The 27,573-nt window shown below is 43.4% G+C and overlaps 1 protein-coding gene across 2 annotated transcripts in view; it reads right to left on the bottom strand.

The window, feature by feature from the left end:
* Positions 1 to 25,287, bottom strand: part of CCDC158 (coiled-coil domain containing 158) — a 105,538-nt gene extending 80,251 nt beyond the window's left edge. For both annotated transcript variants that reach the window (XM_073599779.1, XM_073599788.1), the window contains exons 1-2: positions 25,139 to 25,287; positions 857 to 899 (exon numbers count right to left, since the gene is read on the bottom strand). In XM_073599779.1, the coding sequence (XP_073455880.1) occupies positions 857 to 885 (29 nt within the window). In that variant the 5' untranslated portion in view covers positions 886 to 899; positions 25,139 to 25,287. The remainder of the gene's footprint in view (positions 1 to 856; positions 900 to 25,138) is intronic.
* Between the last annotated feature and the right edge of the window lie 2,286 nt (positions 25,288 to 27,573).

Genomic DNA, 27,573 nt, shown 5'->3' with positions numbered 1-27,573 from the left:
CCATGTCTTCATGCTACCCTCCCTTCTAGATTGTAAGCTCTAACGAGCAGGGCCCTCTGATTCCTCCTCTATTGATTTGTATTGTAAGTGTACTGTCTGCCCTCATGTTGTAAAGCGCTGTGTAAACTGTTGCTATATAAATCCTGTTTAATAATAATAATAATGCTTTATTTTGTTGAGAAATCACTTTGAAAAACACCCCCCTAGCATTTCTGGCTGTAGTCATCTTGAGTAAGAGCAAATCATTTTAGTAGCATTTACTTCCTGGAATCCATCTGCCCTTAGATCAAGCATGCATGCACAACAGTGTGCTTGGCTGAGAAAACCTCTCCTCCTGAAGACTCCTGGCAAGTATGACATCATTTGCCTAGGCAAGAATCCAGGAAGTAACTGAAAAAATTAAAAAAAAACCTTTAAAACAAGCAAATATGATATACTTTCCTATTTATTTACTAATGCTAGCAGCATGAGAATTAAAAATAATCAATGTATATTGGGGGAGTGAAGTTCCACTTTAAGTCATATAGTGCTGCACTTTTTGGATTATTATTATTGCAATCAGTAGTGCCAGCCTTACGCAACAACCTCAAAATGACTTCCATTATACACTACTTTAGCTCACAACATATATCCTTAAAACATCATGTTTCTATTTTATAGGAATGGTAGGGCACAGCACACAAACGAGTCAAAACAAAGTCATTCATTCCTATATAAAATTAGATAGCTAGCTTTGTTCTCCAAGTTTGCACAATGTGTTTTTTTACTAAGCCACTACTCAAGAAATTTACAGAATGCTAACACTCTTTTTCGAAGGCGTATTTACATGCATTAGTCATAGTTTTATTGTTAGTACCTTAACGTAAGAAGGTTTCTGCTCGCCATTGCCCTGGCAACATCTGAAAAAGAAAAGACATCTTGTTACATGCTGATCACTGGTTCCAAGTATAGATGACGTGGGAAAGAAGTAAAACTGAAGCCTGTAATCTACCATCTGTTTGGCATCCTTGTTCTGTGTCCTTCTATTATGCCCCTAGACCAGGGCAGAAATTGTTTTTATTCAAGTGGCACCCACATAACATAGGAAAAAATGCTCTTCTAAATATAAATATCCACTGCCTACCTATCTTTAGTGGAATCGTGTTGGTAGCCATTGGTTCTATTGGTGTCCAACATGCAAAATAGCTAGGTTACCTAATGGTTCAGATTTCTTATGTAAGCTGTGCTCCCTAATGCAGGACATGCATCAATCCAAACACATTATTCACAATTCAAACCTAACAATCTTCGATTATTTTTCACTGCCATTTTTACAGATTTTTCAGGAATGAATTGAAGATAAAAGTGATATGGTAGACTGGAAAATGTTGGCCATTTCTAAGCTGATTATGCAATCTATGAAACAAGCTAACAATTCTGCAGTAATTGCTTTTGACGTCTGACAACTTTTTTTTTAACATTAAAGAGGTTGTATACCCTATTTTTACATTTTTACCCACAGGTACAGTTTAGGAGATATTCATCCTGCATGCAGCCGCGATGACGTCCGATGGGTTTCGATGCCGACACCTCGATCGAAGGTAAGTATTTCATAATGAGCTAGTATGCGGTGCATACTAGCTCATTATGCCTCTGCCTTACAGGTTTTTATTGTTATTTTATTTATTTATTTATTTTTGTGCGGGTATACAACCGCTTTAATAGTAATCAAATTAATTACCCTTCTGATTGAAGATGGATCGAACGGGGATAGTATTGTATAGAACATAATTTGTTAAAACTAGTGGTGCACCGAAACAGGGTGGCTATAAATGAATGATTTTTTTAAAAAAATCAAAAAAAAAATCAGATTTTGCTTATTTAACTGCTTCAGCCCCAGAAAATTTTACCCCCTTCCTGACCAGAGCACTTTTTGCGATTCACCACTGCATCGCTTCAACTGACAATTGCGTGGTCGTGCGATGCCGTACCCAAACAAAATTGACGTCCTTTTTTTCCCACAAATAGAGCTTTCTTTTGGTGGTATTTGCTCATCTCTGCGGTTTTCGTTTTTTGCGCTATAAACAAAAAAAGAATGACAAACACAATATTTTGTACTTTTTGCTATAATAAATATCCCAATTTTTTTTAAAAAAGCAAATTTTTGCTCAGTTTAGGCTGATATGTATTCTTTTACATATTTTTGGTAATAAAAATAGCAATAAGCGTATATTGATTGGTTTGCGGAAAAGTTATAGCGTCTACAAAATAAGGGATAGATTTATAGCATTTTTATTACTATTTTTTTTTTTTACTAGTAATGGCGGCGATCTGTGATTTTTATTGTGACTGCGACATAGTGGCGGACACATCGGACAATTTTGACACATTTTTGGGACCATTGGCATTAATACAGCGATCAGTGCTATAAAAGTGCATTGATTACTGTAAAAATGTCACTGGCAGTGAAGGGGTTAACACTAGGGGGCGATCAAGGGGTTAATTGTGCTCCCTAGTGTGTGTTCTAACTGAAGGGGGGGTGGAACTGACTAGGGAAGATGACAGATCGCTGTTCATACTATGTATGAACACACGATCTGTCACTTCTCCCCTCAGAGAACCGGGACAGATCCCGGTTCTCGCTGTGTTACGAGCGATCGTGGGAGCCTGGTGGTCATCGAGACTGCCGGGCACTCGCACCGGCTCCGGAGGGTAGCGACGTAACATAACGGCGATTCACGCAGCCGAGCCATGTTGCTGCAGTACAACTGCGGCGGCTGGTCGGCAAGCGGTTAAATCGATTTTTTTGATGTTTATCAAATGTATTTTCATAAAATGCTTTTGGAGTAAAAATCTATCTAAAGATAATTTTCTATTTAAGATACATTAATAATTTAGTTTATTCAGCATGAAATGGAGCTTAGTTATGTAGCACGAGGCTGCATATCCTGCAATATTTACATTTACATTACATTACATTTACATGCACCTCCCTATTGAAATGCATTGAAAACGCAGCAAGAACGCATCAAAAATGCACCCGTGTTGCATTTTTGATGCATTTTTTGAGTTTAGACCTATAGAAAAAAAACACCATAAGCAATGATGTCACACACAGATGTGCACCTGGACCTGTCGCTCTGCCTGAGCAGCTTTCAGACAGCTCTGGAACTGCACATGCTTCCGTGCCAACAGGTGCCATATTTTTTACAGGCACTGTTTTGTCGGTCACGGACATACAAAAAGTAAAAACGTGCCCAATTTTTACAAACCCCTGTAAATTTACAGACATTGGGCAACCCCGCTGATGACCCCTTTAAACAGGGGGTCCATCATACCCTGCATATACAGGATGTCCTCAGACTTCAAGGTATTATTAAGCTTGGAAGATTGAAGACATCTAGTGAGGAAAGGTCAGGGCTAGACAGGAAGTGAGTGTTGCATAGCTGCAGTGGGACGCTTAAAAAAACAACGGCTTTAATGCACACTGCAACTACATCAACTGAATAACAGCTGTGCTGTCAATTATAGGATTGTCTATACCAGTGATGGCGAACCTTGGCACTACAGATGTTTTTGAACTACATTTCCCATGATGCTCTTGCACTCTGCAGTGTAGTTGAGCATCATGGGAAATGTAGTTCCAAAACATCTGGACTGCCAAGGTTCGTCATCACCGGTCTATACTGTATTGGATTGTCATTTTGAGGACACTTGGTGGTTGCTTGTTGCAATTGCAGTTCAGTTCCTCAGTAAAAAAAAAACAGGAAGTCTTGCCTTTGTTAATAAAGTTTCTTATTGAACAACATAAAGTTTTTACCTCAGTTTCAGAAACCATTTTAGTTCTGATGCAGATAAGTGAAGGTCTTCAAATTTGCCTCTAGATACACAAATGTCTGTAAGTCTATTTTATTATTTCCCGAAGTTCATTTTACACTTGGACTGCACTGTTATGTGTTTGATACAGTATCTGACAAAAGTACACCCCTCACATTTTTGTAAACATTCTATTATATATTTTCATGTGACAACACTGAAGAAATGACACTTTGGTGTCCTTTTATGAAACTGAGATCAGCGGCGATCCCGAGTCTCGCCGCTGATCTCAGGTCATTACCAGTTTATGAAACTGAGATAATCAGCGGAGAACATGTTCTCCGCAGATTATCTCAGCACAGTGAGAATCTTAACTGACTGTCACAGAAACGGCCAGTTTATGAAGGTGCCATCTCAGCACCTCACTGGCGATCTGTAAGCCCCGGTTCACACAGGGGTGGCACGACCTGCACACGACTGCCACGGCGACTTGCAAAACGACTTCTGTACAGAAGTCTATGCAAGTCGCCCCAAGTCACCCCCAAAGTAGTACAGGAACCTTTTTCTAAGTCGGAGCGACTTGCGTCGCTCCTATTAGAACGGTTCCATTTTACAGAACGGGAGGCGACTTGTCAGGCGACCTGTGTGAACCGGCAGTGACAGAATTCTCACTTTCTGATTCTAGATACATAGATATATATAGATAGATATATAGCTATATATATATATATATATATATATATATATATATATATTTATATATATATATATATATATATATATATATATATATATATATATATATATATATATAAAAATAGATAGATAGATAGATATTTAGATAGATAGATATTTTTTTTTAGATGTTCACGTCTCTGACTGGGTTCACACTTGTGCGATGCGTGAACCAGAGTGATTCCTGTGCGGGTTTTCACATCACACCTACATTGACATCTGCGCACCACTGCGGGTGTCAATGTAAAGTTAATGACACCCCCAGATCATTTCACAGATCGCAGTGCGAACTATGTAATGGTGCAGGAATCGGATCACATGGGTGTTCACACCCATGCGATCCGATTCCAGTGAGGACCAAATAAAGGGTCCTGTACCATTTTGGTGCAAATGCAATATGATTTAGGGCTGGTTCCCACTGCTGCGGTGTCCGAGATCGGATGAGATTCGCACCGCACTGCAGTGCAAAATCACATCCGATCTCTGTGCGATGCGATTTCAGCCATACAGATAGTATTGCTGAATTTGCATTGCACTCGGACCAAACTCATACAGGACCCTTTTTTTGGTCCACAGCAGAATCGGATCGCAAGGGTGTTCACACCCATGCCATTCGATTACTGTCCGAGTTTGCAGATCGCACTGCGATATGCGAAATGATTTGGGGGTGTTGTTAACTTTTAGACCCAGTTCACACTTGTGCAATGCCAGACATCGCACAGGCATCGCATGTAATTCGCAGCACACTGCCATTCACATTACATGCGATGTCTGTGCGGTGCGATATCAGCCGTACAGATAATATGGCTGATATCGCACTGCATTCGGTGCAAACACGCAGGACCCTTTTTTCTGTTCGGACCAGAATCGGATCGCATGTTTGTTCACACATATGTGATCTGATTCATGTCCGAACTGTCAGTTCGCAGTGCGATATGCAAGCTGAACCGGGGGTGTCATTAACAATGTATTGACACTCCCCAGCGATTCGCATATGGCAGCGTGAACTGACATGCGAGTCGGTGCGATACGGGAACCCGCAGTGGATTCGCAGTGTTCTCGCATTGCACCAGTTTATCAATTTTTATGTTTATCAATTATGAAATATATTTTATTTTCATTTTTTTATAAATATTTATACTTGTATACTTTATTAAAATTATTTTTTTAATGATTATAAATGTATTTTGCATTTATATGAATGGTGTATAGCTGCATTACATATGCGCATTACATTCATTTACTATACACCATTCACATTTAAATAGGCACATGTATGATCTTTAAATATTGATAAAAACAATGTTTTTTTTATAATTAGGTTAATGTATATTGTGTAGGGGGAATTCAACTCAACATGAGAAGCGATCTACACACTTTCATAAACAGGCACTCAGAGGAGAGCGATCTCCTCTGAGAATGCCTGAGAACTGAAAAGCGGTATTGGACGGTATCCAACGGACCAAAAACAACGCATGCTCTGAAGCAAGTACGAGATGGAAGCTATTGGCTACTGGCTATTGAACTTCCTTTTTCTAGTCCCGTCGTACGTGCTGTACGTCACCACGTTCTGGACGGTCGGACTTTGGTCAGACTTTGGTGTGACCGTGTGTAGGCAAGACCGCTTGAATGGAATTCCTTCGGAGTTCCGTCGGAGAAGCCTTCGGAGTTTATTCCGACGGTTAAACCGGTCGTGTGTACGCGGCATAATTCTTACTTCTACTGTGGTCCTCAGTAGGGAAAAATTGTGTGTGTTGTATTTGTATACTATTGTAAACGATCGAAAGTCAAAATTCTATACATTGGTTTGACCATTTAGTGAAAATTCTTTGAGTCAAAGACGTACACATCAAAAGCGCTGTCAAACAATCTTTCACATAAGGTCATTCAAAAATCTAATGGTGTATGGCCATCTTAAGGTTGCTGCCTTTTCCAAAAAAAATTAAAAATACTGTCCCTAAAGCGGTATTAAACCAAAAACCAATAATGTAATATATTGCAGCTTACCAATCTTTAGATGGGTTGGCTGCATTTGTTTTCTTTTTTTAGGCTTTCTTCCCCACTGTTTTCACCCGGTGATCTGGCCAGTAACACATCTCCTGTATTAGAGTGCCCCCACTCTGGATGAAGAAGCACAGGGGGCACCTTTGGACAGCAGCATTGTTAATCTGGGGGGATGTGAGTGTTAGATGTTCTAGCAGATTTAGATACATCAACTGATGCCAAACTCCAGCTCACACTGCAGGTACACAAGCAGTTTCAGCAACAGTTTTTTTTTCTTTTGGGATAAAGGTTTTACATGGTTTTACATGGTTTGTCTCAACACTCTTAACAGATACATATGTAGGAGAGCTTGTTCTGTTAAATAAACAGAATTACTGGCCGGATTACCAAGTCAAAAAAAAAAAGAAAGCTTAACCACTTCAATACCAGGCACTTATACACCTTCCCGCCCAAGCCAATTTTCAGCTTTCAGCGCTGTCGCAATTTGAATGACAATTGCGCTGTCATGATACACTGTACCCAAACAAATTTTTTATCATTTTGTTCCCACTAATAGAACTTTCTTTTGGTGGTATTTGATCACCTCTGCGATTTTTTTTCTTTTTTTGCTCAAAAAATTAAAAAAGACCAGAAATTTTGAAAAAAAAAAGTTTTTCTTTGTTTCTGTTAAAATTTTTTGTAAATAAGTATGTTTTCTTCTTCAATGACGGGCACTGATATGGCTGCACTGACGGGCACTGATAAGGCGGCACTGATGGGCACCGATGAGGTGGCACCAATGAGGTGGCACTGTTGAGGTGACACTGATGGGAATTGATGATGGGCACTGATAAGCGGCACTGATGGGCACTGATAGGTGGCACTGATAGGTGGCACTGATGGGCACTGATAGGTGGCAATGGTATGCGGCACTGATGGGCACTCATAGGTGGCACTGATGGGCACTGATAGGTGGCAATGGTATGTGGCACTGATGGGCACTCATAGGTGGCACTGATGGGCACTCATAGGCGGCACTGATGGGTACTTATGGGTGGCACTGATAGGTGGCACTGATGGGCACTGATAGGTGGGCACTGATGGGCACTGATAGGTGGCACTGATGGACACTGATGGGTGGCACTGATGACACTGATGGGTGGCATTGCTGGCCATCCACATGTTAGGTGCTTCCCTGGTGGTCCTGGCGGTTTCCCTGGTGGTCCAGTGTGGGAATCCGAGGGGGGCTGCGCTTATAAACAATCAGCGCAGAGCCCCCTGTCAGGAGAGCCGCCAATCGGCTCTCCTCTACTCGCGTCTGTCAGAGGAAAAGCTGATCAATGGCTCTGCCTGTTTACATCGTGATCAGCCGTGATTTGACACGGCTGATCACGTGGTAAAGAGCCTCCGTCAGAGGCTCTTTACCGAGATCAGTGTAGCGGTGTGTCAGAGTGACACACCGCACCACCGATCGCTGCAATGCGTGCCCCCACAGGCGCGCGGCGGCTGTTATCCTGCAGGACGTCATATGATGCCCAGTCAGGATAACTGAACCACCGCCCAGCCGTCATTCTGCTATAGTCCGGGCGGGAAGTGGTTAAGAAAGAAAACAAATGCAACCATCTAAGCAAGGTCCATAAAGACATGAATGAGCGAGTTTGGGGTGAAGAAACTGGATTGGTCTGCGCAGTCCTGTCCTCAACCCGATAGAACACCTTTGGAATGAATTAGAGCAGAGACTGCGAGCCAGGCATTCTCGTCCACATCAGTGCCTGACCTCACAAATGCGCTTCTGGAAGAATGGTCAAACATTCCCAAAGACACACTCCTAAACCTTGTGGACAACCTTCCCAGAAGAGTTGAAACTGTTATAGCTACAAAAGGTGGGCCAAATCAATATTGAACCCCATAGACTAAGACAGAGATGTAATTAAATTTATTGTGCGTGTAGAGGCAGGTGTCCCTATACTTTTGGTAATATAGTGTATGTGTATGCTGTACCGTGTACTTGTTTGAGAAAGTATCCAGTTCTCTTTGTATTGCTTCCTTCATGTGAAATCCCTGGTGTTCCTGCCAGTCCTTCTGCTTTCCTTTTAAAAACTGACCACACTAAGCTGGAGAGCACACCGTGGTCAGTTCTCTAGATGTGCTGGGAAGTGTGCTCTCCTCCAATGATAAGACTTGTCCTGACATGGCCCTGCTGCACAGCCATTCACTGGGAAGCTCAGAGTGCTGCTGATTCTCCTCCCCCAAGCTCTTATGCAGCTGAGAACAGAGGGAATGTGATCATTTATAAAAAAGTGAAAAAAGGTATTTATAATGTTTTTTTTTATATCTATACAAAAAATGTTTTGCCTTTCATTTCTATTTTAAATTTAATGGGTTGTTTACAAGGTGATCATTTACAACCACTTAAGGCTCCGTTCACATCTCCACTTTTTGAATTGCGGGTGGAATCGCCGTGATTCGCAATAGCAGCAAATCGGGGGACGTCCGTGTGTTCCCGGTGCATTGCTCATTGATTTTAATAGCACCCCAAACGCGGCATGTTTTTCCCACGATTTCTTGATCCGCCCAAAGGAAATACAGGAGCTTCTTTTGGGTGATGGGCGCCCCGCGATTCTATTTTTTTTTTGCGCGTTTTTATCACGATTGTCGCTACCATACATGGAGATGTAAACAGGGCCTTAAGATCTCTTTCCTTTTAATACCATTGAATGAGTGCCATTTCTGCCAGGCTGGTAAAATACCACACAACACTCAGCGCACAAGGCATGCATATTCAGAGCACACAAATTTACTGCAATATTCATGTTTTAGAAGAGTTGTTAGAAGAGTCTGGTAGCCACATTGTGGAATTCTGATCTTGTAATCTGGTATCTATCCAATCAAGGTGGCTTGGTGAACAAACACAGGGGGTTATTTACAAAAAGGCAAATCCACATCCAATCATGTGCAAGCTAAAATGCTGTTTTTTTAAATTTTCCTTGCATGTCCCCCTCGGATCTACAGCGACTGCACTTCCAAGTGCACTTTCAGTGCAATTTCAAGTGCACTTTGCACTTGTAGCTTGCACTTGTAATGCAAAGTGGATTTGCCTTTAGTAAATCAACCCCACAGTGCCTTGCAAAAGTATTCACCCCCCTTGGTTTTTTACCTATTTTATTACAGCCTTTAGTTAAGTGCTTTTCTAATCTGAATTATACTGTGGGGATGGAAAGTATTCAAACCCCCTTAAATTTTTCACTCTTTGTTATATTGGTAGCCATTTGCTAAAATCATTTAAGTTCATTTTTTGTCCTCATTAATGTACACGCAGCACCCCATATTGACAGAAAAACACAGAATTGTTGACATTTTTGCAGATTTATTAAAAAAGAAAAAATGAAATATCACATGGTCCTAAGTATTCAGACCCTTTGCTGTGACACTCATATATTTAACTCAGGTGCTGTCCATTTCTTCTGATCATCCTTGAGATGGTTCTACACCTTCATTTGAGTCCAGCTGTGTTTGATTATATTGATTGGACTTGATTAGGAAAGCCACACACCTGTCTATATAAGACCTTACAGCTCACAGTGCATGTCAGAGCAAATGAGAATCATGAGTTTAAAGGAACTGCCTGAAGAGCTCAGAGACAGAATTGTGGCAAGGCACAGATCTGGCCAAGGTTACAAAAAAATTTCTGCTGCACTTAAGGTTCCTAAGAGCACAGTGGCCTCCATAATCCTTAAATGGAAGACGTTTGGGATGACCAAAACCCTTCCTAGAGCTGGCCGTCTGGCCAAACTGAGCTATTAGGGGAGAAGAGCCTTGGTGAGAGAGGTAAAGAAGAACCCAAAGATCACTGTGGCTGAGCTCCAGAGATACAGTCGAGAGATGGGAGAAAGTTGTAGAAAGTCAACCATCACTGCAGCCCTCCACCAGTCGGGGCTGTATGGCAGAGTGGCCCGACGGAAGCCTCTCCTCAGTGCAAGACACATCAAAGCCCGCATGGAGTTTGCTAAAAAACACCTGAAGGACTCCAAGATGGTAAGAAATAAGATTCTTTGGTCTGATGAGACCAAGATAGAACTTTTTGGCCTTAATTCTAAGCGGTATGTGTGGAGAAAACCAGGCACTGCTCATCACCTGTCCAATACAGTCCCAACAGGAAGCATGGTGGTGGCAGCATCATTCTGTGGGGGTGTTTTTCACCTGCAGGGACAGGACGACTGGTTGCATTCGAGGGAAAGATGAATGCGACCAAGTACAGGGATATCCTGGATGAAAAACCTTCTCCAGAGTGCTCAGGACCTCAGACTGGGCCGAAGGTTTACGTTCCAACAAGACAATGACCCTAAGCACACAGCTAAAATAACGAAGGGGTGGCTTCACAACAACTCCGTGACTGTTCTTGAATGGCCCAGCCAGAGCCCTGACTTAAACCCAATTGAGCATCTCTGGAGAGACCTAAAAATGGCTGTCCACCAATGTTTACCATCCAACCTGACAGAACTGGAGAGGATCTGCAAGGAGGAATGGCAGAGGATCCCCGAATCCAGGAGTGAAAAACTTGTTGCATCTTTCCCAAAAAGACTCATGGCTGTATTAGATCAAAAGGGTGCTTCTACTAAATACTGAGCAAAGGGTCTAAATACTTAGGACCATGTGATATTTCAGTTTTTCTTTTTTAATAAATCTGCAAAAATGTTAACAATTCTGTGTTTTTCTGTCAATATGGGGTGCTGTGTGTACATTAATGAGGAAAAAAAATGAACTTAAATGATTTTAGCAAATGGCTGCAATATAACAAAGTGAAAAATTTAAGGGGGTCTGAATACTTTCCGTCCCCACTGTATGTGATGGATCAGAACAGAATAGTCTAAGTTGGTGAAGTAAAATTAGAAAAAGATATACATAAAACTATTTTTCAGAAATAAAAAACTGATAATTGGCATGTGCATATGTATTCACCCCCTTTGTTATGAAGCCCTTAAAAAGCTCTGGTGCAACCAATTACCAATTACCTTCAGAAGTCACATAATTAGTGAAATGATGCCCACCTGTGTGCAATCTGAGTGTCACATGATCAGTCATTACATATACACACACCTTTTGAAAGGCCCCAGAGGCTGCAACACCTAAGCAAGAGGTACCACTAACCAAACACTACCATGAAGACCAAGGAACTCTCCAAACAAGTAAGGGACAATGTTGTTAAGAAGTACAAGTCAGGGTTAGGTTATAAAAAAAATATGCAAATCTTTGATGATCCCTAGGAGCACCATCAAATCTATCATAACCAAATGGAAAGAACATGGCACAACAGCAAACCTGCCAAGAGACAGCCGCACACCAAAACTCATGGATCGGGCAAGGAGGGCATTAATTAGAGAGGCAGCACAGAGACCTAAGGTAACCCTGGAGGAGCTGCAGAGTTCCACAGCAGAGACTGGAGTATCTGTACATAGGACAACAATAAGCCGTACGCTCCATAGAGTTGGGCTTTATGGCAGAGTGGCCAGAAGAAAGCCATTACTTTCAGCAAAAAACAAAATGGCACGTTTTGAGTTTGCGAAAAGGCATATGGGAGACTCCCAAAATGTATGGGCGAAGGTTCTCTGGCCTAATGAAACTAAAATTGAACTTTTTTGGCCATCAAAGAAAATACTATATCTGGTGCAAACCCAACACATCACATCACCCAATAAACACCATCCGAACAGTGGAATATGGTGGTGGCAGCATCATGCTGTGGGGATGTTTTTCAACAGTCGGGACTGGGAAACAGAGATGAGGGAAAGATGGATGGTGCTAAATACAGGGATATTCTTCAGCAAAACCTGTACCACTCTGTGTGTGATTTGAGGCTAGGATGGAGGTTCATCTTCCAGTAGGACAATGACCCCAAACACACTGCTAAAGCAACATTTGAGTGGTTTAAGAGGAAACATGTAAATGTGTTGGAATGGCCTAGTCAAAGCCCAGACCTCAATCCAATAGAAAATCTGTGGTCAGATTCAAAGATTGCTGTTCACAAGTGCAAACCATACAACTTAAAGGAGCTGGAGCAGTTTTGCAAGGAGGAATGGGCAAAAATCCCAGTGGTAAGATGCGCAAGCTCATAGAGACTATCCAAAGCGACTTGGAGCTGTGATAGCCGCAAAAGGTGGCTCTACAAAGTATTGACTTTAGGGGGGAGAATAGTTATGCACATTGACTTTTTCTGTTATTTTGTCCTATTTGTTGTTTGCTTCACAATAAAAAAAAAACATCTGCAAAGTTGTGGGCATGTGCTGTAAATTAAATCCTCAAACAATCCATTTTAATTCCAGGTTGTGAGGCAACAAAACACGAAAAATGCCAAGGGGGGTGAATACTTTTGCAAGGCACTGTAGGAGACTATTATAAGCCTCTAACAAACCTGCCACATTAATCCCTAGCATACCTAGGCCATAATAAAAGCCTTTGAGCAACATGGTGGCATGTAATCCTTGTAAATATGGCAGCTGTTAACACATTACATAATGCATTAACAACATGCTATACTGTTATGTGCAATTACTGAAATATCAGCGTCTGGCTTCAAAAATTTGGAGCGGCAATGTAACACGGTGGCTGCTATGTTAACACAGCAATATCACACAGTCATGTGTGAACACTGTCATATCACTAACTGTGAACAAAAGAACAGATGCCCACACTGGAACGCTGCCTGATCCTGTAAATGTCAAAGGAAGCTTCAGCTCTTTCTCCTCCCAAACCAAGCCCCACTAAAGTATTTCACCTGTTCATGGGCTTAGTCCTAGAGGACCTCTAGGACTAAGCCCATGAGCGGTTAAAACGCGTTAGTTAATTGCTCGAGAGGGGCTCTTCTGTAGCCAGCACCTGGCAGTGTCTGGAATCACTGGTTTGGATTTCTATGGGGAATTGAGAGGTGCTTCCTGTTTTGTATATGGTCGTATCACTGAGGCTTATGTGTTGCATCCTAACTAGCCATGCTAATTTATTATCTCTACTTGAGCAAACTTCCTATGCTCTTCTTGTGTTTGATATTTTTCATTTACAATCACGCTCTTCCCTGTCCTCTCAGGAGCTGCAAGGCAGACATTTCTGATGACTCTTCACTTGTTTTACTGATTGCTGCTCACATTTTCTTATATTTTCTTGATTTGGTTCAGTTTAGTAGATTAGCATTTTTTTTAACAAATGATTTTATAACTTGACAAAATGTTTTGCATTGATGTAACTATTCTATGCACAGTAAGTTGTAGCATGTTGTTCTGCCTCTCCCCCCCCCCCACCCTCGTCCCCTAACACTTTACGATATATACATTTTTTGGGGGGAGTGGGACACGTCACAGGTCCAAGGAGGCTGCGGGTCCATTCACAACTTGCGCATGCACAGTAGGAAGCCGAAAGCAGTCACAGCCAGCTTCTGATACTAGACATAGTGGCGATGGGGGCCCAAAGACTGGTGAAGAACCAGCCTGGGTGAGGACAGCGCTGGATCCTAAGACAAGTAAGTGTCCTTTTGTTACAAATCAGCAGCTACAGTATTTGTACACTTTGTGTGCTGTTTGGCTTTTAATTTTTGGTGGTGGGGGGCAAGGATCTTCTTTAATAAATAAACATCCTCCATGCTTGTGACTTCCATTGGGCATAGCTGCCAGGCATAATCTTACACTGTCACTCCCCATGTTTTCCAATGCCTTACTAAAAACACTATTTACACTGAAGTAATCAAACATTACCTAAAGGCCTATACACACGATCGGACTTTTTGACAACAACAGTCCGACGGACGTGTTTTATCGGACAATCCGACTGTGTGTATGCTCCATCGGACAATTGTTTTCGTTTTTTCAGCGGACAAATGTTCGCTTTGAATACTCTCAAACTTTCCGGCAACAAATGTCCGATGGAGTATAATCCGATCATGTGTACACAAGTCCATCGAACTAAAGTCTAAAGTACAGACACGCATGCTCAGAACCAATGCTAAAGATCAGACAACATTAGCAGAAGTTGCCCAAAGGGTGGCAGTAAAGAGCTGAAAAATCACGTGATTTGGGGAATGTTGGCTGAAAAAGTTCTGCCGTGTGTATGCAGAACAAGTTCATGGCCAACGCCCCTTCAGACAAAAATCCACGGAAAAGTCAGATGGAAGTCCAATCGTGTGTACGAGGTTTAAACCACTTAATGTATAATAATAAAAGCAGAACTCCATGCAAAGTTCTTTCAGCAATTTTTAATCTTTGATAAAAAAAAGTGTAGCATCCTGGAGTTTAGGCAGGGATGCTCCTCACAAATTTACTTGCCAGGAGTAGTTATCCTGGTTGATTGTTAGAGATCCATTGATTTCTCCCTAAGTTTGGCCTTGTTGCACTTTTCTCTTCTATCACTAGGTGGCCGGGTACTTGGTGGTACTAGATATGAGAAGGACAGCCCAAGGTCAGGTCACAGGTATATGGGGTGTCTCAGCCAATGGGCAGGGGTTTTCTTGGATCCCTTGGCCTGCTGGGAGGGCCTATATATTTGGGTGGAGTTGAGTGATGTATATTCTGTGCCATCTGGACGGCTGTCTGGGTGGACATGTGTTGTATTGCCCGGTGGCCAGTGGTCAGAGGTAGAGGGGAAGCTGTCGCCACTAAGGGTCCCAGCACCTTATAACCGGGGATCACAGTGAGTAACGGAAGCAAGTACCGGAGCAGTATTCTCACCGAACGGGCACGGTGGAGAATCAGGAAACATCAGGCAGTGATCAAGAGAGGGACCCAGACAGCGGAGGTGACGCTTGCAGAGCAGCCTTGTGTGTCAAGCCAGGGACCGAGCAGGCCAGTGGGGTGAAGCTTGAGAAGTATCGGGAGTACCAAGCTAGGGACCCAGCAGAGAGGCGGGGGTGATACTTGAGGAAAATACCACCGTGAAGATTGAAGGAGGTCAAGGGATTCAGTGGCAGTGAATCAGTGGGTCTAGTGAGAAACCTGGAGCTCAGTGTACTAAAGAACTACAAGTAAAAGTTGTAGTGAAGGTGAAAGAACTGTTACGCTTTGTGTTAGGAACTGTTAAAGACTGTTGCCATAGGAGACAGCATTCCTGCACATGCAGATGTGGCTTCTTGCTGGAGGCCTTTCCCTGCACGGCTGTCCTCCTATTGAAGTCTCGGAGTCTGCTAATCGAACTTGCTTATTCAAGGGTGTCCTGGCCCTAACCCTCTTTCCGCCCAAAAGTTTGTAAGAGAAATAAATATCTCTTTTGCATTCAAGAAATGTCTGGCGCCCCATAACTTTATCCACCTTGCACCCACTATGCCTCACAACCCACTACGTACAGAAGGATGTCAGCTATCTCTTGTCCTGGAGGTTATCATTAGACTGAAGGAGGCCTGAGACCTTGCTACAAAAGTTATGCCTACTAAGGTGTATGCCTTATCCAGGATGGCTTCTCTTTTTTCGGCTTCTAGGCCACTGTGGATATGAAAGCCTTGCGCTCTCATACATGGAAGCATTAGTGTTGTTTATCTGTTCCCCTTGGTTATTCACAGAAGGCCATGTATTCTGGGAATGGATCATAGGATGTCCAAACGTAATATTCCCCATGCACACGTTCCTGAAAATGGCTGTAGTAATGCTGGGTCACCTGCCTGACGAAGGGGCCCTGTGTTGCTCTGAATTGTTGCCATATGACCTTGACCATGTGAATAAAGCTTTGGACCCATTTGAGGAATCCTTGGTGTGCTGATGACATTTCTACACTTGGATCATAGGATGGACTCTTTTGGCTAAAATAAAGATCCTTATCCTAGTTCTAAAGCTTGTGAATTGAGCCAAAATGCTATTCAGTTAGTTTTTGCATCCACCGTAAAAATTATGTACGTTTTTATTACTTTCTGTGACCCCATTGGGGAAATTTTCATTGACTTTCTGTCCTTGTGACAAGAAACAAGGGTTTATGGCTGTCACGAGTCCAAAGAGGCTTAAGCCGGGTACACACGGGTCGAATGTAGGGAGACATCGGCCGACATTAAGCTTGTGTGTATGTCAGTCTGTCCGACAGAAGCTGGCCAGCTCCTGTCGGACGTGCATGCTGGAAAGCATCTGACCAATTCCCGATCAACACTCTCAGCCAATGGCAGAGAGTGCTGATAGGAGTGTTATGGCGGAGGGGCTGTCCCCCTGTCAGAACACAATAGCTTAGTTAGTAAAGCGGCTCCGACCGGAGTTGCCAGTTTTTTTTCTGGGTTGAACGAAAAAAAAAACTAATAGTGTGTACCCGGCTTAATCTGCAATATTAACATAAAAAAACATTCTTACTCAAAAATGTGCTTTTGTTTTATTCCTGTGTCCCCATTAGAGAGCTCTCTTCACTTCCTGGACACAAATGGCAATAAAAACCCGTCATAGGTTCTAACCCTTCCCTTCTTTATTCTAAACAAAATAAAACATTTTGGCTGGAATTGGGCTTCACTGATTATCCTTTCTCTTTTCTTTGACAGTACTGCTATAACTGGTAATTGTAAATGAAAGCTACTATTATAAGTTGTATTAAGTTATACTTAATTCACAAAGCTTAAAGCTACATTCACATGGCCATAAAAAGTTTACTGCTCATATAGGCAAGGTTTTTCTGGTAGAAAAGTTTCTCCCTAAAAGGATCAGTGAATACTTGCTTTCAGATCCGTTTTATACATGCGTTTTACACACATTTACATCTGTAAGCATATAAATTGTATGTCCTCAGATGCAGATTTTTGGATTTTGTGTTTTGTTTTATGGATTTGAATGCAGCACATCTTTGTTGTGGAAATGAATGTACGCTATGCGCAATCATCTTCGCTTGCGCTAATAAGCACACTTTTCAGCTCTTTTGGATAATGCAATTGAGTGCGCTCGTGATTACCAAGTAAAAGAGACACAGTAGCTCAGTGGCGGCCCATGCATTGTGGGCGCACGGGTACCGCCCCCCCATCCATGTGCCCGGCCCCTTTCAGGACGCTGGACGCATGGATTCCTATGGTGGGGGCGGGAGGGGGTGGTACTTTTTGAAGCACCTGATTAGAGCCAGAGGCTCTAATAGGCTTCAAAATAGGGTGGGCTCTGGGAGCAGAGAGTGCGCTCTGATCCCACCCAATTGTGTGATGATAGCGAATTAATTTTCACTATTTTCACACTAACCTTCCTCCCCGCCAATCAGGAGGCAGGGTGTCAGACCTGTTTCCTGATTGGCCAAAGTGCCAGGCCACCCTATTGGATGCCTGGCCCTTAGGAAGAGGAGCGGAGGAGACACATGCTGGAGCGGAGGTCGCCGGCACTCTGGTGCACTTGGAGAGGAGCTGCTGCCTGGCGGTAAGTGCCAGGGGGTCTGTCAGAGCCACGCGTGCGCGGGGGGGGGGCACAGTGGCTGCATATGATGGGCACAGTAACTGTATTTGGTGGGCACAGTGGCTGTATTTGGTGGGCACAGTGGCTGCGGATGCTGGGCACTGTGGCTGCATATGTTGGGCACAGCGACTGTATTTGGTGGGCACAGTGGCTGTATTTGGTGTTGATTTTTTATTTTTCATGTGTTCTTTTTAGCACACCATTTATATATTACTATACACATTTCCCACATGTATATATAATACATGTTGGATGTTTTTAGCGCTGCACTTTGTATATTTAAATTTTCAGTGGACTTGGTTTGTCTGTGTGTTAGCTGCTTTTGGTGTTTTATACTTTTGGGTTTAGCGCAGCATTTTGCTATTTTTATACTGTATTTGGTGGGCACAGTGGCTGCACATGATGGGCACAGTGACTGTATTTGGTGGGCACCGTGGCTGCATATGATGGGCACAGTGACTGTATTTGGTGGGCACAGTGGCTGCATATGATGGGCACAGTGACTGTATTTGGTGGGCACAGTGGCTGCATATGCTGGGCACAGTGGCTGCATATGATGGGCACAGTGACTGTATTTGTTGGGCACAGTGGCTACACATGATTGGAACAGTGGCTGTATTTGGTGGGCACAGTGGCTGCACATGATGGGCACAGTGACTGTATTTGGTGGGCATAGTGGATGCACATGATGGGCACAGTGGCTGCATTTGATGGCACAGTGGCTGCATTTGCTGGGCACAGTGGCTGTATTTGATGGGCACAGTGGCTACATTTGATGGGCACAGTGGCTGCATATGATAGGCACAGTGGCTGCAATTGATGGCACAGTGGCTGAATTTGATAGTCACAGTTTTTTTTTAAAGTATTTTTCAGAAATTTTCAGTTTGTTTGCGCCCCCCAAAAATTTTGAGCACCAGCCGCCACTGCAGTAGCTATAATCAAATTGGATGCCCCGCAGACAGTTCTGGGTAACAATGGGAGCTCCGTTTATCTATAGGACTTTGAACAGGGGTAACAAAAGGGACTAATGGGGCGTACACACGGTCGGACTTTTCGTCTACAAAAGTCCGACAGGCTGTCCGACAGACTTCCGGCGGACTTTCGGCGGACTTGCGGCAGACTTTCTAACGAACGGACTTGCCTACACACGACCACACAAAAGTCCGACGGATTCGTACGTGATGACGTACACCGGACTAAAATAAGGAAGTTCATAGCCAGTAGCCAATAGCTGCCCTAGCGTGGGTTTTTGTCCGTCGGACTAGCACACAGACGAGCGGATTTCGGGGTCCGTCGTAGTTACGACGTAAAGATTTGAAGCATGTTTCAAATCTAAAGTCCGTCGGATTTGAGGCTGAAAAAGTCCGCTGAAAGTCCGGAGAAGCCCACACACGATCGGATTACCAGCCAGCTTTAGTCCGTCGGCGTCCGTTGGACTTTTGTAGACGAAAAGTCCGACCGTGTGTACGCCCCATTAGTGGCCATTCAGTTCAGCCAATCAAGCCCATGTATTCCTTCAAACAGTAGGTGTTATACAAAACTCAACCAATGAAAACACATGTGTATATTCAAAAAGAACAATGACTAGGGGAGTGTCTGGTCATGTCCCTGCAGAGCAGTGTGCACAATGTCCCGCAGTTTGCACTTGAAAACTTCTTCTACAGTCAACAAAGAAACCCACGTGTAGTGAGATTGGCACCTAAGAAATCGTGACCACTTTTCCGACCAGGCTCGCGCGCTCCCGCTTCTACCATTGGCGTGAATCCTTATTCTGCATTGTTCAGAAAACAATGCATAGCCGGATTATACTACCGTTCCTATGGGCGCGAGGCCATCTGCAGGGACACGCTAAGGCCTTTCCATGTGGTGATCAGACACATAGAATGACACGAGCAACATCCCTCCGCAAAAGCAGATAGGTATCAAACCGATACCCCCACCAAATGAGCAGATCTGTGCATAGCTCAGGGGCCCTCGCTGGCGGACATATCTTCGCAGGACGAACACCGATCCACATCCACAGTGGTCCTTCACGGTGTGCTGGTTTGCTCCGGTTCGCTCTTATGAGCGAGCCACAAGTAGAACTAACACTGGGAGACATTGTGACAATACATATTGAAAACATCTCATTAAAATTTCTACAACATCTTTACATGCCTGCGTGAATGTCTCCATTGAAATTAATGCAGCGTTTTCCGATCCGTAAACAAAAAACGCTTTTAACCTGTTCCCATCCGCGCTATGGCTGAATGACGGCTACAGCACGGACCTACATTGTCGGGAGGCCGTCAATATACACCCTCCCCTTTGCACGCTCTCGGTGCACGCTGTGATCACCGAGTCAATGAGACTCAGCTCCTTAGCACGTGATCAGCTGTCTGCCAATGACAGCTAATCACATGATGTAAACAGAAGATCGGTAATCATTATTTTTTCTCCTCACGCTGACAGCGTGAGGAGAAAAAAAAAGCTGATCACCGGCTTCTGCGTAAGGGACATCAGTCCCGAAGAGGAAGAGGCACAGCTGCCTCATCTGTGCCAACCAGTACCGCCTGCCAGTGCCCACACAGTGCATATCAGTGCCCACCAGTGTATATCAGTGCCACCAATCAGTGCCAACTATCAATGCCCAGGAGTGTCATCTATCAATGCCCACCAGTGTCACCTACCAGTGCCCATCACTGCCACCCATCAGTGCCTATCACTGCCACCTATTAGTGCCCATCAGTGCCATCTATCAGTGCCACCTATCAGTGCAACCTATTAGTGCCCTTCAGTGCCACCTATCAGTGCCCACCATTGCTGCCTTATCAGTGCCTATCAATGCAGCCTATCCGTGCCTATCAGTGCAGCCTATCAGTGCCCATCAGTGCAGCCTCATCAGCGTACATCAATGAAGGAGAAATATTACCTGTGCAAAATTTTATAACAAAATATAAACGGTTTTCTATTTTTTTTCAAAATTTTCTGTCTTTTTTCATTTTTTTTAACAAAAAATAAAAAACCAAGAGGTGATCAAATACCACCAAAAGAACGCTCTATTTGTGGTAAAAAAATTATAAAAATTTAATTTGGGTACAGTGTAGCATGACCGCGCAATTGTCATTCAGATTGTGACAGCACTGAAAGCTGAAAATTGGTCTGGGCAGGAGGAGGGTTTAAGTGCCCAGTAAGCAAGTGGTTAAAGGAATTTTTTTACAACTGTGCAAATATAGCTTAACCACCTCCCACCCAAATATAAATGGTTGGGTGGGCGCTTCCTCCTTCTGAGTGGACTTCCTGAACATCCTTCAAAAGGAAAGGGATCACCAACAAATGTTCTATGGAGCATTCATACGGTCGGACTTTCCGACAACAAGCTCACATTCAACATTTGTTGTCGGAAAATCCTATCGTGTGTACGGCCCATTACTGTGTACCAGGCTTTACTTTCTGGTAGATCTAAAAAAGATTGTACAATTAGATTGTGATGTGTTTAGTGAGCTTAAAGGCCCATACACACTATCGGACTTTTTGACAACAAACATGCAAATTAGCTGTTTTAAGGCAACATCCGACCTCCATCGGACAAACTTTTTCGGTTTTCATCGGACAAATGTTGGCTATGCGAACAGACAAACTTGGTAGCAAAAAAAGTCCTACGTCGGCTAGTCTGATCGTGTGTACACAAAACCATCGGACTTTAGTCCAAAGTACAAACACGCATGCTCAGAACCAATGCAAAAGATTAGACAACAATACAGAAGTTGACCAAAGGGTGGCGCCGGAGAATTGAACTTTCTCTTTTGAAGTGTCGTCAGTACGTTGAAACGTCACTACGTTCGTGTTTGTTGCCTAAAAAGTCCTGCCGTGTGTATGCATACCAAGTTTACTGCCAACGCCTTTGGGACAGAAATCCACGGAAAAGTTTGTTTAAAGTCTGATCGTGTGTACGAGGCTTAAGTCTGGTTATTTGAACTTTTAGGCTTAGATCATACATGCATAAAGAAGAGACGTTCACTTTGTGTGAACAAAGCCTTGCAAATGTTGGTCTTTCAAACTAATAGAAATGGTCTAGTACAAACATTGCACTTGCATCACATTGCATTGCTTTTGTCTTATTTGCAATTTAATAGGCATGTACCACAAACACTTTTAAAGTCATGGTTGCCATCCCTCCCTCCCCTCCTAAGCAAAAAAAACCCAAAAACTGGCTCTTTGAGAATTCAATCAGATGTGCTTACTAGCAAAGCCTCCAGCTGAACTTCCAGCCAGAGAGTGCGAAATGATATCAGCATTGAATAAAGCCTGAACCCCCTGCTTGGACTCATGTGACATGTATTTCCAAGTGCCACCGCACATACAGTATCTCACAAAAAGGAGTACACCCGTCACATTTTTGTAAATATTTTATTATATCTTTTCATGTGACAACACTGATGAAATTACACTTTGCTAAAAATGTAAAGTAGTGAGTGTACAGCTTGTATAACAGTGTCAGTTTGGTGTCCCCTCAAAATAACTCCACACACAGCCATTAATGCCTAAACTGCTGGCAACAAAAGTGAGTACACCCCTGAGTGAAAATGTCCAAATTGGGCCCAAAGTTTCAATATTTTGTGTGGCCACCATTATTTTCCAGCACTGCCTTAACCCTCTTGGGCATGGAATTCACCAGAGCTTCACAGGTTGCCACTGGAGTCCTATTCCACTCCTCCGTGACGACATCACGGAGCTGGTGGATGTTCGAGACATTGAGCTCCTCCACCTTCTGTTTCAGGATGCCCCACAGATGCTCAATAGGGTTTAGGTCTGGAGACATGCTTGGCCAGTCCATCACCTTTACTCTCAGCTTCTTTAGCAAGGCAGTGGTTATCTTGGAGGTATGTTTGGGGTTGTTATCATGTTGGAATACTGCCCTGCGGCCCAGTCTCCGAAGTAAGGGGATCATGCTCTGTTTCAGTATGTCACAGTACATGTTGGCATTCATGGTTCCCTCAATGAACTGTAGCTCCCCAGTGCCGGGAGCACTCATGCAGCCCCAGACCATGACACTCCCACCACCATGCTTGACTGTAGGCAAGACACACTTGACTTTGTACTCCTCACCTGGTTGCCAACCACACACGCTTGACACCATCTGAACCAAATAAGTTTATCTTGGTCTCATCAGACCACAGGACATGGTTCCAGTAATCCATGTCCTTAGTCTGCTTGTCTTCAGCAAACTGTTTGAGGGCTTTCCTGTGCATCATCTTTAGAAGAGGCTTCCTTCTGGGACGACAGCCATGCAGACCAATTTGATGCAGTGTGCGGCGTATGGTCTGAGCACTGACAGGCTGACCACCCCTTCAACCTCTGCAGCAATGCTGGCAGCACGCATATGTCTATTTCCCAAACACAATCTCTGGGTATGACGCTGAGCACGTGCACTCAACTTCTTTGGTCGACCATGGCAAGGCCTATTCTGAGTGGAACCTGTCCTGTTAAACTGCTGTATGGTCTTGGCCACCGTGCTACAGCTCAGTTTCAGGGTCTTGGCAATCTTCTTATAGCCTAGGCCATCTTTATGTAGAGCAACAATTCTTTTTTTCAGATCCTCAGAGCATCTTTGCCATGAGCTGCCATGTTGAATCTCCAGTGACCAGTATGAGAGAGTGAGAGTGATAACACCAAATTTAACACACCTGTTCCCCATTCACACATGAGACCTTGTAACACTAACGAGTCACATTACACCAGGGAGGGAAAATGACTAATTGGGCCCAATTTGCACATTTTCACTTAGGGGTGTACTCACTTTTGTTGCCAGCGGTTTAGACTGGCTGTGTGTTGAGTTATTTTGAGGGGACAGCAAATTTACACTGTTAGGCCTCTTTCACACGAGGGATCCGTATGTCCGTTTTTCATCCTTCCGTTTTCGGATGAAAAACGGACATACATGTATCCCTATGGAGCGTCGGATGTCAGCGGTGACATGTCCGCTGACATCCGACCCGCTCCGATCCGAAAAGTGTAACGGAGGAAAACCCTACTTTTCCATCCGTTTTCGGATCGGATCGGGTGACGACGGACACTATGGTCCGTCATCATCCGATCCCCCATAGGAGAGAGTGGCGCTCTGACAGGTCCGTCGCTGCACAGCGTGCAGCGATGGACCTGTCATCTTCCTGCTCAGCGGGGATCGGCGGAGCGATCCCCGCTGAGCAAGCGGGTGTTCACGGGGCGGATCATCACTGATCCGCCCCGTGAGAAAGAGCCCTTATACAAGCTGTAGACTCACTACTTTACATTGTAGCAAAATGCCATTTCTTCAGTGTTGTCACGTGAAAAGATATAATAAAAATATTTACAAAAATGTGAGGGATGTATTCACTTTTGTGAGATACTGTACATGCCCCTTCTAGTCCTCTGTTGCAGTCTGTGCATGTTGGTGCAGTCAAACAACAAAATGGATGAAAATACAATATCCCTTATAACGATTGCTTATAATCATTCGAACCATAGCAGAAACACTATGGTAAGCTCGTAGAAAAAGGAGCAGAAAAATAAAATAAAATAAACACCAAGAAACATTACACTTGGAAACAGTCCTGTTGCTTTTAAAACTTAGTGTGGTAGTGCGTGGCCCTGTCTGCACATCTTCAGCACATTCACATGCCTGGCAGAGGGTCGTTCTCAGTGGAACACAAGTTCTGTGATTACTGCACTTGTAGTCCTTTGATACTTCCTCCAGTTCCGTACATAAAGGTAGAGTGTACAGGAGCCTGGAATTGCACTGATCGCAGGTACAATGGTTTGCAGGCCCATATGCAAAAAAAAAAAATTAAACGCACATTTTTATTCTTTCAGCCAATGCATTTTTTTTTTTTGCTAAAGTTGGGGCTTTTAAAGTAGAAGAAGAAGCAGCAGACAAGGTAGGTCCTTGGGAAAGCTGCATCTGAAATAAAACTAAAGTGGCTGGAGCAGCAGTAGGATCACATGTCACTGTCCTCCAGGTTGGCAGCTGCAATCACTGCACTAATGTACAAATAGTACATCAAAAGTAACAAAAGCAAAAAAGTAAACACATATCGTAGTGCTGATTTGAGGCTGCTTTGATTAGAGCCAGTAACTCTGCAGAGTCACAGTCCCCATCCCCAGTGACAATGTCCCTAAACAGGTGCACAGTACAGTAACTTAATACCCCAGACAAGCCAATCTTCTGCCGCTTTTTGGGCACAATGCAGACAAATGCTCCTCACCCACATCCCCACACATACAAGATGAAGCCTCACCTATGACATTGCCACTCCGATACCAGGACCAGGGCTCTGCTGTGTCTATGGCAGTGCGGGGGGGGGAGATGATGTGCCCACCCCCACCCCAGCTTGCTCTGTCGGTTTAGTAAAGACGCTTCTCTGTTGTCATAGAGACGCTCCAAGCCTAGAGGGTGGAAATCAATCCGCCCATCCCCTTTCACTTTGTTCTGAATAGGAGGAATTTTACTTCTGTAGTTCTCAGTAACTGCTGGAAGCTTCAAAACACAGCACTACTCCGAATGGCAGAATTCATCCCTTGAATTGTTATAGGTTATATACAGGTGACTTTTTCAGGTAGTTAGGAGATCTTCCTAAAATCTAACAATGTGCTCCTATTGGAATATAGTTGTTATATAAAGTTTATCTATTGAAAAAAATAAAAGTGTACAGTATTTCCACTTCTGCAGCCGAATTGGGATCTACTTTTATATTTGTTACGTGTTCCATTTCACATAACATAAGCGGTATTAAACCCAAAAATGAAAAAATTCATATATTGCAGCTTACCATTCTCTAGATGTGGTGGCTCCATTAGTTTTGATTTTTGTGTTTTTTTCGCTTTTATTTTCAATTGGATATCTGGTCAGTAACACAATTGAGAAAATCGAAAGAAAAATTCCTTATGAGGCACAATCATTCGATTTTTCGTTTAGTGTGTACCCAAATTCCACATCCAATTCAGACTTTCCAATCAAAAATTTCCAAACTCCAACTTTTTCTCGTACATTTACAGAACAAATTATTTTAGTTTAATGAGTACTGTTTTCGAACAATAAAAATCAGATATGAATGACTGAACATGATCAGAATCAATAAACAACAAAAAACGGCCTTTGTCATACGAGAATTTTTGTACATTATTTCCATCCTTGGTTCCAACTTGCTGTGAAACATCTCAGAAAACCGTACAATTGTTTGCACGATTTTCTTAACCGATTCAGCCCCAGAAGATTTTAGCCCCTTCTTGACCAGAGCACTTTTTGCGATTCGGCACTGTGTCGCTTTAACTGACAATTGCGCGGTCGTGCGACGTTGCACCCAAACAAAATTGACATCCCTTTTTTCCCCACAAATAGAGTTTTCTTTTGGTGGTATTTGATCACCTCTGGGATTTTTATTTTTTGCGCTATAAACAGAAAAATATTCCCCAAAAATATATTAAAAAAAATATTTTTTTCCTCAGTTTAGGCAGATATGTATTGTTCTACATTTAAAAAAAAAAAAAATCGCAATAAGCCTATATTGATTGGTTTGCGCAAAAGTTATAGCGTCTACAAAATAGGGGATAGTTTTACGTCATTTTTAATTTTTTTTATTAGTAATGGCGGCGATCTGCGATTTTTATCAGGACTGCGACATTATGGCGGACACATCGGACACTATTTTGGGACCATTGTCATTTATACAGCGATCAGTGCTATAAAAATGCACTGATTACTGTGTAAATGACACTGGCAGTGAAGGGGTTAACCACTAGGGGGCAATGAAGGGGTTAAGTGTGTCCTAGGGAGTGATTCTAAATGTGGGGGGGGGATGGGCTTCAAGTCACATGACAGCGATCATTGCTCCCAATGACAGGGAGCAGTGATCTCTGTTATGACACAAGCCAGAATGGGGAAATGCCTTGTCTACATAGGGCACTTCCCCGTTCTGAGGCTCCATGACACGATTGCCGGGAGACCGGCGGACATCGAGTCTGCCAGTCCCTGGGCACGGTCACGCTGTACGCGGCAGGCGTGCGTACGCGGCAGGCGTGCGTACGAGGCAGGCGTGCGTACGCGGCAGGCGTGCGTGCCTGCTATCCCCGCCTCTTAAAGGAGACGTACAGGTACGCCCATTTGCTCACCGCCATTGTGCCGACATATATCGGCGTGCAGCGGTCGGCAAGACCACTTTTATACACGACTTTTAGGGTTTCTCTGTTGGAAGCGCAACAGAGACATGTCTGGACAGCAGCATTGTATAGGCTAGCATATTTAGATGGACTTGACTAAGGCTGGCCATAGATGGAGCAAATTTTTTTCCTGGAACCACAGGACAGTGTTGACAGAGGAATCCCCCCCGCTGAGCAATTGTGTTCTCCTGGTGGGGGGTGGGGGCAGGAAAGTCATCCCTGCCAGGAGAACACAGTGATTATTGCTAGCGGCTATAAACTTGGGTAATTCATTCTGCCCATACATGGTTCAAATCTCGAAAACCCTCTTGACCGGCTTAACAAATTGAAGCTGAACTCCAACAACAGTTTTTTTCCTGTTGAGATAAAGGTTTTACATAAATAAATAAAAGCTGACCATTGTAAATACCCCTGTCATTAGTGAATGGTTTGTCTCAACCCTCTAACTCAGCCTTTCTCAACCTTTTTTACACAGAGGAACCCTTGAAATAACTTTCTGGTCTCAGGGAACCCCTGC

The sequence above is a fragment of the Aquarana catesbeiana genome, linkage group LG01, assembly GCF_042186555.1.
Source record: "Aquarana catesbeiana isolate 2022-GZ linkage group LG01, ASM4218655v1, whole genome shotgun sequence".
NCBI classification, from domain to species: domain Eukaryota; kingdom Metazoa; phylum Chordata; class Amphibia; order Anura; family Ranidae; genus Aquarana; species Aquarana catesbeiana.
This window is presented reverse-complemented; position numbering and strand designations above follow the sequence as displayed.